Source organism: Pongo pygmaeus, chromosome 18 (genome assembly GCF_028885625.2).
Source record: "Pongo pygmaeus isolate AG05252 chromosome 18, NHGRI_mPonPyg2-v2.0_pri, whole genome shotgun sequence".
NCBI lineage: Eukaryota > Metazoa > Chordata > Mammalia > Primates > Hominidae > Pongo > Pongo pygmaeus.
Genome location: NC_072391.2, coordinates 22,911,640 through 22,924,502, shown reverse-complemented (window position 1 = coordinate 22,924,502; position 12,863 = coordinate 22,911,640). Strand labels below are relative to the sequence as shown.

Below are 12,863 nucleotides of genomic sequence, written 5' to 3'. Positions count from 1 at the left end.
ATACAACCAAAAAAACGTGACCACTAACTTCAAGGAACATGCCTTGTAGTCCCAGAGACAGGAATAAAAATAGACATGTGCTAAATGAATGGAATATCATGGCCGAAGGTCAAAATGCAGCTTAATTAAAACACTGGGGCATCAAGATCACACACAATTTCCTCTTCAGCTCCATATGTTAAGGAGTTTGTTAGAATCCCTTCCCCAGGCACGTGGCAGACACTGTATACCTGTGATTAATGCATTGAGTCTTCACGGTAATTTTATGAGCTCCATGTTAATAACCCCATTTTACACCTGCGAAGACAGAGGCTTAAAGGAGTGGTTCTCAACTGTGGGTGATTTCAGCCCCCAGTGGCTATTTGGCAATGTCTGGAGATGGTTTTGGATGTCATAGTGCGTGCTACTGGCAGTTATAGTAGTGGAGGCTAGGGATGCTGCTGAACAGTCTATGATGTACAAGGTGGTCCCCACAACACAGAACTATCCAGTCCAACATGTTAAGAGTGCCAAGGTTGAAAGACTGTGCTTTACAGTGATTAAGTTCAGTGCCAGAAGGTCACACTGACCTTAACTCAGTATAGTGTTCCCTAAAACAAAGCCCCAAATGACACACACAGCACGCATACAGCGGGTCTCAGTTTGGGGAAAGAACATGTCCAAAGAAGTGCGCCTGGAGCTGGACACAGTGGCTTGCACCTGTAGTCCCAGCTACTCAGGAGGCTGATGCCGAAGGATTACTTGGACCCAGGGATTTAAGACCAGCCTGGACAAAACAGCGAGATCCCATCTCTAAAACTAGTAATAATAATAAATAGAAGGGAGCCATATTCCCACAGTTCCAGTTCATGCAGAAGCACAGCCTAGGGTTCCTCTTCGGACCATAGCATGAGTGCATGATTGCTCTGGGATATGGTCTGCTTAGAGAACTACCTACAAGCCATAGACCAACTGCCTGCCAGTCATAAACCAGCCAGCTTGAGAGTAGTCACCTTCCAACTGTTCCAGTCAGGATAGGCTAGTTAGGCTGAGATAACAAACAATCCTCAAACCTAAAGGGTATAAAAGACATCACAGATCCATTTCTTGCCCACTCTACATTTCCAGCATGAATTGGCAAGCGTCTTTGCTCATTGTAATTCTCTATCAGGGGCACAGTTAGCAAAGGCTCCAACCACTGTTGCTGCCACCATCTCAACATATACACTAGTCCCCCTTTATCCACCAGGGATATGTTCCAAGACCCCCAGTAGATGCCTGAAACTGCGGATTTTACCGAACCCCATATATACTATTTTTTATCCTATACATACATACCTATGATAAAGTTTAATTTATAAATTAGGCACAGCGAGAGATTAACAACAACAGTAATAAAATAGAACAATTACAATATACTATAATAAAATTTATATGAATGTGGTCTCTCCCTCTCTCTTGAAATGTCTTTTTTTTGTTTTTGTTTTTATTTTTTATTTATTTATTTATTTATTTATTTTTGAGACGAAGTTTCGCTCTTGTTGCCCAGGCTGGAGTGCAGGTCTTTTTTTTTTTTTTTTTTTTGAGACAGTCTCCCTCTGTCACCCAGAGGAAGGTTTACAGTACTCTTGTAGCTCTGCCGTCCAGACAGCTTAAGTATTAACTGCCCAGTGGCGGGTCAGCGTGACAGACTTTTGCACTTGCACTCATGGCACCCGAGCTCTTGTCCAGTGTCCAGTAGGAATGGGGTTGCACAAACGAATTGAAGATGGTACATGTGGGGGATTTTATTGCCGAAGAAAGTGGCTCTCAGCAGGAAAGGGAGCTGAAAAGGGGATGGAGCAGGAAGGTAATCTTCTCCTGAAGTCCAGCCATCTCCAGCCAGATTTTTCTCCAAAGTTACACTGTCAAGCTGTTCCCCTGAAGTCAAGCCGCTTTTCTCTCTGATGTCCAGCTGCTTCTCTCTCTCTGCTGGCTGAGCCTGGGGTTTTGATGGGCATGGGTTGCGGGGGTGGGGCAGGTCATGGGTGGTTTTGGAAAAGGCAACATTCAAGTGGGAAAACAGGGATGTAAGTTCTCACTTCGGGCTGCGGTTTCAGGCTTTTCAGCTTGAGGGTGGGGCCCTTGCGGGGGTCCCGCCATCTTCTGCCCGGAATTTTCCTGCTTGCTGTCCCTATCACTATGTCCCAGCAGAGATCTTTGGCCGGAAGAATGCCGTGTTTTACATCAACCACCAAGCTCATGATGACCTTCCCTGGGCTCAACCTCTCCTTCTGTTGGTTGTCCCCAGGGGAATGTAATTACGGAGGCAGAGTGACTGATGACAAAGACCGGCGTCTCCTGCTGTCACTTCTGTCCATGTTCTACTGTAAGGAAATTGAGGAGGACTATTACTCCCTCGCTCCTGGAGACACTTACTACATCCCTCCTCATGGCTCCTACCAGGTAAGGGGTGGGCAGGGAGGCCCACCTCTTTCCCCCACAGGGCTCCATCATCTCTATATGGCTACAGGGCAGCAGTGTAGCCAGGGATCCCAGGGGTGACCTTGGGCTTCCTGAATTGAATCCATAAGCTATTCCCAATATTCCCAAAAGCCTGCAAGAGAGACATGACTACTGTTTAAGGAGGGGTCGGTATTTGGTAGACAAGGTGTTTCAAAATATAGGATCCATCTGGGTGGAGGAAGGAGAGAGAAGGATGATTAAGATGGAGCCTTGGTAGTGAGAAAGATGGAAATTGCTACTTGAAGACAAAGATTCAGAAGGTGGCAAAAAGGGAGGAACAGAAAAACTGGGCAGGTGGCCACCCTGTCTGGGAGGAGAAATTCTTCTGCCTTGGGATGCTGTTGATCTATGGCCTTTCCCTCAGCCCCCTGCTCTCTGAAACATGTGCTGTGTCAACTCAGGGTTAAATGGATTAAGGGCGGTGCAATATGTGCTTTGTTAAACAGATGCTTGAAGGCAGCATGCTCTTTAAGAGTCATCACCACTCCCTAATCTCAAGTACCCAGGGACACAAACACTGCAGAAGGCCGCAGGGACCTCTGCCTAGGAAAACCAGAGACCTTTGTTCATGTGTTTATCTCCTGACCTTCTCTCCACTGTTATCCTATGACCCTCCCATATCCCCCTCTCCGAGAAACACCCAAGAACGATCAATAAATACTTCATAAAAAAAAAAAAAAAGAAAGAAAAACTGGGCAGGGAATGACAAAAGGAAGATGAAAACAATAAATCTGAGGGATAGAAAAGAGCTTACAGGTTGGGCGCTGTGGCTCACGCCTGTAATCCCAGCACTTTGGGAGGCTGAAGCGGGCGGATCACTTGAGCTCAGGAGTTTGAGACCAGCCTGACCAACATGGTGAAACCCCATCTCTTCTAAAAATATAAAAATTAGCCAGGTGTGGTGGCACCTGCCTGTAATCCCAACTACTTGGGAGGCTGAGGCAGGGGAATTGCTTGAACTGGGAGGTGGAGGTTGTGGTGAGCTGAGACCATGCCACTGCACTCCAGCCTGAATGACAGAGTGAAACTGTCTCAAAAAAAAAAAAAAAAAAGAGCTTACTTTTATTGATCACCTGTGGAACAGAAAAACTCTCAAATCATATGTTTCTACCATTCTCACACCACAACCACCACCACCATCAACACAGAAGAAGACTTCTGTGACCAAATGTGTGGAGGTTACCCTTCCCCACACACTAAGCAGCGGACACCAACTGGGTGTCCTCTAATTCAATTCCAATACCATCTACCTGGTGAGAGTGTCAGATCCCACGGGTTGAGGGCTCAGTCCCCAATTCTTTCCCCCAACCCAGACACCAGTCACAAGTCCCAGCCTCAAGAACTGACCAGCCAGCTTCACGTTGGGGTCCTCACCACTCTCCCTTTAATTGAAATTAATTCAATTAATTTGCTGGAGCAGCTCACAGAACTCAGAGAAATACTTAGGTTTATCGGTTTATTAAAGGAATAATACAAAAAATATAGATGAAGAGATGCATAGGGTGAAGTATGGCGGAAGGAGTGGGAACTTCCATGCCCTTCCTGGGTGAAATACCCTCCAGGAACCTCCACGTGGTCAGCTATCCAGAAGCTCCTCGCACCCAGTCCTCTTGGGTGTTTATGGAAGCTGCATGACAACCCCCAGAGTATAGGGCAGCACCCTCTCTCTCTAGGTGGAATCTTAAGACTCACAATCAGGCCAGGCACAGTGGCTCATGCCTGTAATCCCAGCACTTTGGGAGGCTGAGGCTGGTGGATGGCTTGGGGTCAGGAGTTTGAGACTAGCCTGGCCAATGTGGTGAAATTCCGTCTCTACTAAAAATACAAAAATTAGCCGGGTGTGATGGCGTGCACTTGTAGTCCCAACTACTCAGAAGGCTGAGGTGGGAAGGTCGCTTGAGCCCAGGAGGCATAGGTTGCAGTGAACCAAGATCCCACCACTGCACTCCAGCCTGGGCCAGAGAGTGACCCTGTCTCAAAAAAAAAAGGACTCACAATCAGAAAGGTAGGGGAAGATTTGAGTCTTGCTTGGGGGCAGGTAAAAGGAGGGAAAGAGAAGGTCAGAGAGATTCTGTTTCCTGCGGCCTGCCCTTAAGGCCTAACACACCCAACATTATAACAGGTGACTGTAACAAGGGCTAGGGGAGTTAGAAGCCAGGAACCATGGATGAAAACCAGTAGATATATATGTATATAACACCACAACCTGTCACATGCCAAGGCCTGATTCCTTCTGTGGATGAAAAGAGTCTCTTTCTTAACCTGTAAAACATTTGAAGAGATTTATTCTGAGCCAAATATGAGTGACCATGGCCCGTGACACAGCCCTCAGGAGATCCTGAGAACCTGTGCCCCAGGTGGTCGGGGCTTGATTTTATACATTTTAGGGAGACGTGAGGCATCAATCAAATACACTTAAGATATCCATTGGTTCAGTCTAGAAAGATGGGACAACTCGAAGTGGAGGCCAGCAGGTTATAGGTAGATTTAAACGTTTTCTGATTGGCAATTGGTTGAAAGAGTTATCATCAATAGAAAGGAATGCCTGGGTTATGATAAGAGGTTGAGCAGACCCAAGTTTTATCATGCAGATGAAACCTCCAGGTAGCAGGCTTCAGAGAAACTAGATTGTAAATGTTTCTTATCAGACTTAAGGTCTGTGTTGATGGTAATGCTGGAGGGGCATAATGAGGCATGTCTGACCCCCACTTCCCGTCATGGCCTGAACCAGGCTTTCAGGTTAAATTTTAGAGTGCCCCGGACGAGGAGGAAGTCCATTCAGATGGTTGGAGGGTCTTAAGATTTTACTTTTGGTTTATACTTCATAACTACACTTGTTTTTCTATTTACAGATAAGGAAACTGGGGTTTCAGATGACAAGCTCAAGGGTACATAGTTTTATTATCGGAAGGGGGTCCAGATCCAGACCCAAAGGGATGGTTCTTGGATCTTGCACAAGAAAGAATTCAGGGCGAGTCTATAGAGTACAACAAAAGCAAGTTAATTAAGAAAGTAAAGGAGGCCTGGTGCAGTGGCTCATGCCAGTAATCCCAGCACATTGGGAGGCCAAAGAGGTCGGATCACGAGGTTGAGAGATCGAGACCATCCTGGCTAACACAGTGAAACCCCATCTCTACTAAAAATACAAAAAATTAGCCGGGCATGATGGCATACGCCTGTAATCCCAGCTACTCAGCAGGCTGAGGCAGTAGAATCGCTTGAATCCAGGAGGCGGAGGTTACCGTGAGCCGAGATAGTACCACTGCACTCCAGCCTGGGAGACAGCAAGAATCTGTCTCAAAAAAAAAAAAAAAAGTAAAGGAATAAAGAATGGCTACTTCATAGACAGAGCAATGGCATGGGTTGCTGCTCAACTGATTATACTTACAGTTATTTCTTGATTATATGCTAAACAAGGGGTGGATTATTCATGAGTTTTCCGGGAAAGGGGTGGGCAATTCCAAGAAGTGAGGGTTCCTCCCCTTTCTAGACTATATAGGGCAACTTCCTGACATTGTCATGACGTCTGTAAACAGTCATGGCGCTGGTGGGAGTGTCTCATAGCATGCTAATGCATTATAATTAGTGTGTAATGAGCAGTGAGGTCAACTAGAGGTCACTTCCGTGGCCATCTTGGCTTGGGGGTATTTGACTGACTTCTTTACCACAACCTGTTTTATCAGCAAGGTCTTTGTGACCTGTATCTTGTGCTGACTCCTATCTCATCCTGTGACTTAGAATGCCCTCACCTCCTAAGAATGCAGCCCACTAGGTGTCAGCCTTATTTTACCCAGTCCCTATACAAGATGGAGTCGCTCTGGTTCGAATGCCTCTGACAGTTTGGGATGGAGCTGGGATCCAAACTCAGTTCTGTCTGGGTCCAAAGCCAGGTCCACTGAGGGAGCAGAGAGGAAGCCAGGGTGGGCTAAGAGGTAATTCAGCCTCATCTGCTTTCATGCCTACTCCCCAGAAAACTGTATGAGGGAGGGCTAGGGATGTGTTCGCCCAGCCCGTGTGTGTGTGTGTGTGTGTGTGTGTGTGTGTGTGTGTGTGTGATCTGTGCTACTGATACAGTGTGATTCCTGTTCTGATTGGGTTCTGCTAAGCCTGGAGTCATCTGTGGGATTCCGAGGTCCCTCGTTGATTTCAACTGAAGATTTCCCTTCCAGTCCTATATCGACTATCTCAGGAACCTCCCCATCACAGCCCACCCAGAAGTGTTCGGCCTCCATGAGAACGCAGACATCACCAAAGACAACCAGGAAACCAACCAGCTGTTTGAGGGGGTTCTGCTGACCCTCCCTAGACAGTCAGGAGAAAGTGGCAAGTCCCCTCAGGTAACTGAGCTCGGGAAAGGGGACTTAATCCTATTTCCCAGGCAGTTCTCCATCCAGTGGACACACAGGATTGGAGGATGACCAAGAGGCAGAGAGTGGGGGCCTGGCAGCCTCCTGGCCAGGGGCAGGGAAGGAGCACTGTGGCCTTACTGCCGGGAGTCCTTATATCCAGAGCTGCAAGGGAACCAGCGTTTCCAAAATGTCAGCTATTCCTGTATAACCTTCATGTTTTCTGCTATATCCACCTATCACCTATACTCCGTTTACATAATGGGTTTTTTGCTTTTTTTCTTTTTCTTTTGCTTTTTTTTCTACGTAATGTTTTAAAACTAACTCTCTTCTTTTTTTTGATTTAAAAGATTACACATTAGAACCATAAGTGGAAACCCAGCATCATTTCCATAAAGTCATGATAGGCACAAAAAGAAAATGAAAGCTGAACAGTGAACAGTTGGTGTTTTTTGGTTTCTGTTTGTTGTTGTTGTTGTTTTTCTTTTCTTTTCTTTTCTTTTTTTTTTTTGAGACACAGTTTGGCTTAGTTACCTAGGCTGGAGCACGGTGGCATGATCTTGTCTCACTTCAACCTCCGCTTCCCAGGCTCAAGCAATTCTCCTGCCTCAGCCTCCTGAGTAGCTGGGACTACAAGCACACGCCACCATGCCCAGCTAAATTTTTTTGTATTTTCTGTAGAGACAGTGTTTCATCACATTGTCGAGGATCGTCTCAAACTCCTGGGCTCAAGCAATCCGCTTGCGTTGGCTTCCCAAAGTGCTGGGATTACAGGCGTGAGCCACTGCTCCCAGCATGAACAGTTGTTAAGTTCTTCCCAGATGATGTTGCTGGCCAAAGCCCCTGAGCTGAGGCTTTGCTGGCTTCTTGTTAAAAGGAAAAAGATGTGTGAGTGTCAAAGAATTGGCACTGACCCAAAACTTTCTTTTTGAGAGGAATGAAAAGAGAAGAATGGTCAGAACTTGAAAAGAGGCCAGGTGCAGTGAATCACAACTGTAGTCCCAGCACTTTGGGAGGCTGAAGCAGGAGGATCACTTGAGGCCAGGAGTTCGAGGCCAGCCTGGGCAACATAGGGAGACCACATCGCTACAAAAAAAATTTTTTTAAGTTAACCGAGGGCTGGGCGCCATGGCTCATGCCTATAACCCTAGCACTTTGGGAGGCCAAGGTGGGTGGATTGCTTGAGCCAAGGAGTTGGAGACCAGCCTGAGGAACATGGCAAAACGCTGTCTATACACACACAAAAAAAATTAGCTGAGCTCAGTGGCGTGTACCTGTAATCCCAGCTACTCAGGAAGCTGAGGTGGGAGGATCGCTTGATTCTGGGCTGTTGAGGCTGCGGTGAGCTGAGATCACGCCACTGCACTCCAGCCTAGGCGACAGAGTGAGACCCTGTCTTAAAAAAAGTTAACTGGGTGTGGTGGCGCATGCCTGTAGTCCCAGCTACTAAGGGGGCTGAGGCAGGAGGATCACTTGAACCCAGGAGGTCGAGGCTGCAGTGAGCTGTGATCGTGCCTTTGCACTCCCACCTGGACGACAGAGTGAGACACTATCTCAAAACAATAACAACAATGAAAAAAACCCAAAACCTGAAAGAGTAACTTTCTCACCATGTGACTTGACATGATTTTTCTGTGTCCTGGAAACACCTAAAATCCTAGGTACCTCTAGTAGTCCCAGTCCACTCTGTGTGATGCCCTGACCCAGGCCACCCTCCTAAGTCTACAAATGAAGAGAGAAACAAATACTGAGAGATAAAGTGACTGGCTTCCAGGCTTTCATGAAATCAAGGACGGAGCCAGAGCCAGAGCCACCGTCTCCTGACTCCACCCGCTTCCTCTCCCATCCCTTCCCTTCTCCACCTTCCAAGCTACCTCCTGTTTAACCCCTCCCAACGTAGAACTTGCTAATTTGCTTTCATGATTTGGTTCCTAGTGCCATTAAGTATCACTGGTATGAAGGTAAACCACCCTGGTTGGGGGATCCTGATGTAGAAGTGGAAATTCCCCTCACAGTGGGAAGAGGGAAAGAAGTAGGCATCCCAGCCTCCCACATCCACAGGACCACAGGGTGTCTGTCTCTCCCACACTCAGGTCTTGTTCCTCCTTGAGCCTTGAGGCCTGTCCCCTCCCTAATTGGCTAAGCTGAGGGTTCTGTGCTTTTCTTGCTCAATGCTGAATAATGGCCTGCTGCCTTCCCAGGTGTCACGGGCACTGAAAAAGGGCCCCATGGCACCAGGAGCTAATCCTCAGGGGTCGGAGGCTGTGGGAGATTCTCACCCAGGTGTGACGTTGAAGACAGAGGCTCAGTGCTGCCCTTAAGCTAACTGGCAGAGCAGGATTTCCCTTCCTGGCCCTTCGGCTCTTGCCTGAGGTGTCAGGACACGACTCTTTTTTTTTTTTTTTTACTTTTAGACAGGGTCTTCCTCTGTCACCCAGGCTGGAGTGCAGCGGCCAGATCTCAGCTCACTGCAACATCCGCCTCCTGGGTTCAAGTGATTCTCCTGCTTCAGCCTCCCAAATAGCTGGGAACATAGGCAAGCAGCACCACACATGGCTAATTTTTGTATTTTTTGTAGAGACTGGGTTGCGCTATGTTGCCCAGGCTGGTCTCAAACTCCTGGACTCAAGCGATCCACCCACTTCGGCCTCCTAAAGTGCTGGGATTACAGGCGTGAGCCACCGTGCCCTGCCAAGGACAGGACTCTACTCTGGGCCAAGGGGCGATGCCCTCCCCAAGGCTGGTGGGGTAATGAGGGACTCCTTTCCCCACCGGAGGCAGAAATGGCTTCTGTTGGAGAGTTCTCAGGAAAGTTCCACAGAATACATTTGAAAAGTCAGATGCTCAGTACTTCAAGTTTATCCAAAGCCACAGCCTGTAGGGCTTGCTTCTCACCTCTCTTCTGCCTGTATTTTAAGGAAGTGGTTGAGGAGTTGGCGCAAGACATTCTCTCCAAGCTTCCCAAAGACTTTGACCTGGAAGAGGTCATGAAGTTGTACCCCGTGGTCTATGAGGAATCCATGAACACCGTCTTAAGGCAGGAGCTCATCAGATTCAACAGGTGGGCCAGATGATGTAGCTTGAATCCCGGGAGTTGGAACGTGAGGAGTAGGATCTAACAGGCAGTAGCTGAGAAGGGGTTGCTATGCAGATGAAGTGGTTTGCCCCACCCATATTAGGGGTGTGAATAGGGGCTGTGAATAGGACCATCCCCAGCACATGCTGACCCTGGGTTGAATCATTCCTTCTATTCATTTACTCCCATTCATTCATGTGACATCTATAAAGTTAGGCTAAAACCAGTATCAAGCACAGGCTAATAGTAAAAGTAGTCATTAGAGCCACTTTTCTTTTTCTTTCCTGAGTTAAGGTCTCTCTCTGTCGCCCAAGTTGGAGTGTAGTGGTGTGATCATGACTCATTGCAGCCTCAAACTCCTGGGCTCAAGCAGTCCTTCCACCTCAGCCTCCTGAGTAGCTGAGTCTGCAGACACATGCCACCACGCTGGCTAATTTTTTTATTTTTTATTTTTTATAGAGATGGAGTTTTGACATGTTGGCCAGGCTGGTCTTGAACTCCTGGCCTCAAGGAAGCCTCCAGCCTTGGCCTCCTAAAGTGGTGGGATTACAGGTGGGAGCCACTGCACTTGGCCTAGAGCCATTTGTATTGAGCCTTTAGTGACAGATATGGTTCTAAACACTATGCATGGGTCTCATTCAAAGTATGTAATAGGACTGGGCACAATGGCTAACGCCTGTAATTCCAGCACTTTGAGAAGCAGAGTAGGGAGGATCACCTGATGCCAGGAGTCCAAGACCAGCCTGGGCAACAAAGCAAGACCCCATCTCTCCAAAAAAGAAAAAAAAAAAGGCAGGCATGGTGGTGCACATCTACAGTCCCACCTACTTGGGAGGGTGAGGTAGGAGGATCTCTTGGAGGCCAGGAGCTCGAGGCAGCAGTGAGCTATGATCTTGCCACTGCACTCCAGTCTGGGTGACAGAGAAAGACCCTATCCCTTAAAAAAAAAAATTACACAATAGTCTTTTGAAATATGTCCAGTTACTAATCCTGCTACCTGCATTTTACAAATAAGAAAACTGAGGCTGAGCATGATCACTCACTCCTACAATCCCAGCACTTTGGGAGGCAAGCCCGGAGGACTGCTTGAACCCAGGGGTTTAAGACCAGCCTGGGCAATATGGCAAGACCCCATCTCTTAAAGAAAAAAAAAAACAACAAAACTCTGAGATTCAGAAGGGTTAAGACTTGCCCAAGGTTGCTCAGTTATTCAATCATTCAACGGGAAAACTCAGTTTAAACCCAGAACTAAGTCTGATTCCAGAGCCCATGTACTTATCCAATATGTGAAATCTGGGTAAATCTAGAAAGGGGTGGGAGACGTTCATCCTAGTGCCTCTACCACACAGTTAGGGGTATTATAGGCTGGCCATGGGGCAAGGATCTCTGGCCTTGTATTCTAGTCCTCTTCTCCTCCAGTTACTACAGCATGGAGCCCAGTGGGATCACCTGGATTTGATTTCTGAATAGTCAAAACTGAAAGGGTTATCAAAGAACATCTAGGCCAGATGAGGAAACTGAGGTCCAGAGATGACTGTGATTTGATGTAGGTCTCAAGTGACTCAGAGCCAAGTGGGCTAAAACTTATCACTTCTGCTTCCAAGACCAAGGTCTTGCTGCTCCAGACACTCCATGTGTTACTGCCTCTATTCTGTGTCATTGGGTCATTGCTTCATTTTAAGGACAGCCCTGATTCCAGAGGACCAGGGGACTGGAGGAATGTTATTTGAGAGTTGTTAGGCTTCCTGAGTTTTAAAGTTACTTTTTTTTTTAATTTTTTTTTTTTTGAGACAGAGTCTCGCTCTTGTCACCCAGACTGGAGTGCAGTGGCACGATCTCGGCTCACTGAAACCTCCACCTCCCAGGTTCAAGAGATTCTCCTGCCTCAGCCTCCTGGGTAGCTGGGATTACAGGCACCTGCCACCACGCCCGGCTAATTTCTGTACTTTTAGTAGAGATGGGGTTTCGCCATGTTGGCCAGGCTGGTCTCGAACCCCTGACCTCAGGTGATCCGCCCACTTTGGCCTCCCAAAGTGCTGGGATTACAGGTGTGAGTCACTGCGCCTGGCCTAGGGTTACTCTTTAGAGTCAACAGGCAGTTGGCCGTAGCAGGGACCAAGCAAGGTATGGGGTATGAGCCTAGGACGAGGCCACTTCTGTTGTGAGACACCTTAGCATGATGGACTGTAGTCCTGGACTGTCCAACTGGACACCAAAACTAATGGCTTCCCTCCTCTGCTGTCATTCTCCTCTAAGGCCACTGGAGCCCCTTCTTGGTGATTGCAGGGGCTTTCACTGGCCTTTACCACTGGGCATTCTATAAAGGACAGCAAGCCAGGCGTGGTGGCTCACTCCACCCAGCACTGTAATCCCAGCACTTTAGGAGGCTGAGGCAGGCAGATTGCTCAGGAGTTCGAGATCAGCTTGGGCAACATGGCAAAACCCATTTCTACCAAAAATACTTAAAATTATCTGGGCATTGTAGAACCAGCTACTCAGGAGACTGAAGAGGGAGCATTGCTTGGGCCTGGGAAGTGGAGGTTGCAGTGAGCCAAGATTGCACCACTGCACTCCAGCCTGGGCAATAGAGTGACACCCTGTCTCAAAAGAAAAAAAGAACAGGGAAACCAATCTTATTTTCCAACAATGGTCAGGATTAATCATCTCAAGCAGTACTCTAACGTTCCTCCCCTTTTTTTTCTTTCTTTTTTTTTTTTTTTTGCCTTTTCACCCAGTGATACAGGAAGCCCAGAATGATTCAGCAACAGTTCAGCTTCAGGGGAACTGTGACTGTGTCTTCTGGGCAAGTGTTCTTTCCTTGGGTACTAAAACCTTAAAACTAGCAGAGCTCATAGTTGCAAGAATAGAAAGAGAATCTTTGCAAGTAGGTCTTTAGGTATAATAGAGGTCTGTGGTGTAATCCCTCAGATGGTAGCTTTTACCCTTGACTGCTTAGC

At 47.4% G+C, this 12,863-nt stretch overlaps 1 protein-coding gene across 1 annotated transcript in view; it reads left to right on the top strand.

Moving 5' to 3' along the window:
- Positions 1-12,863, top strand: part of DNAH3 (dynein axonemal heavy chain 3) — a 211,951-nt gene that overhangs the window by 193,699 nt on the left and 5,389 nt on the right. Inside the window, exons 57-59 of the mRNA XM_054453424.2 lie at positions 2,270-2,424; positions 6,654-6,821; positions 9,749-9,891. Coding sequence (XP_054309399.2) covers positions 2,270-2,424; positions 6,654-6,821; positions 9,749-9,891 — 466 coding nt within the window. The remainder of the gene's footprint in view (positions 1-2,269; positions 2,425-6,653; positions 6,822-9,748; positions 9,892-12,863) is intronic.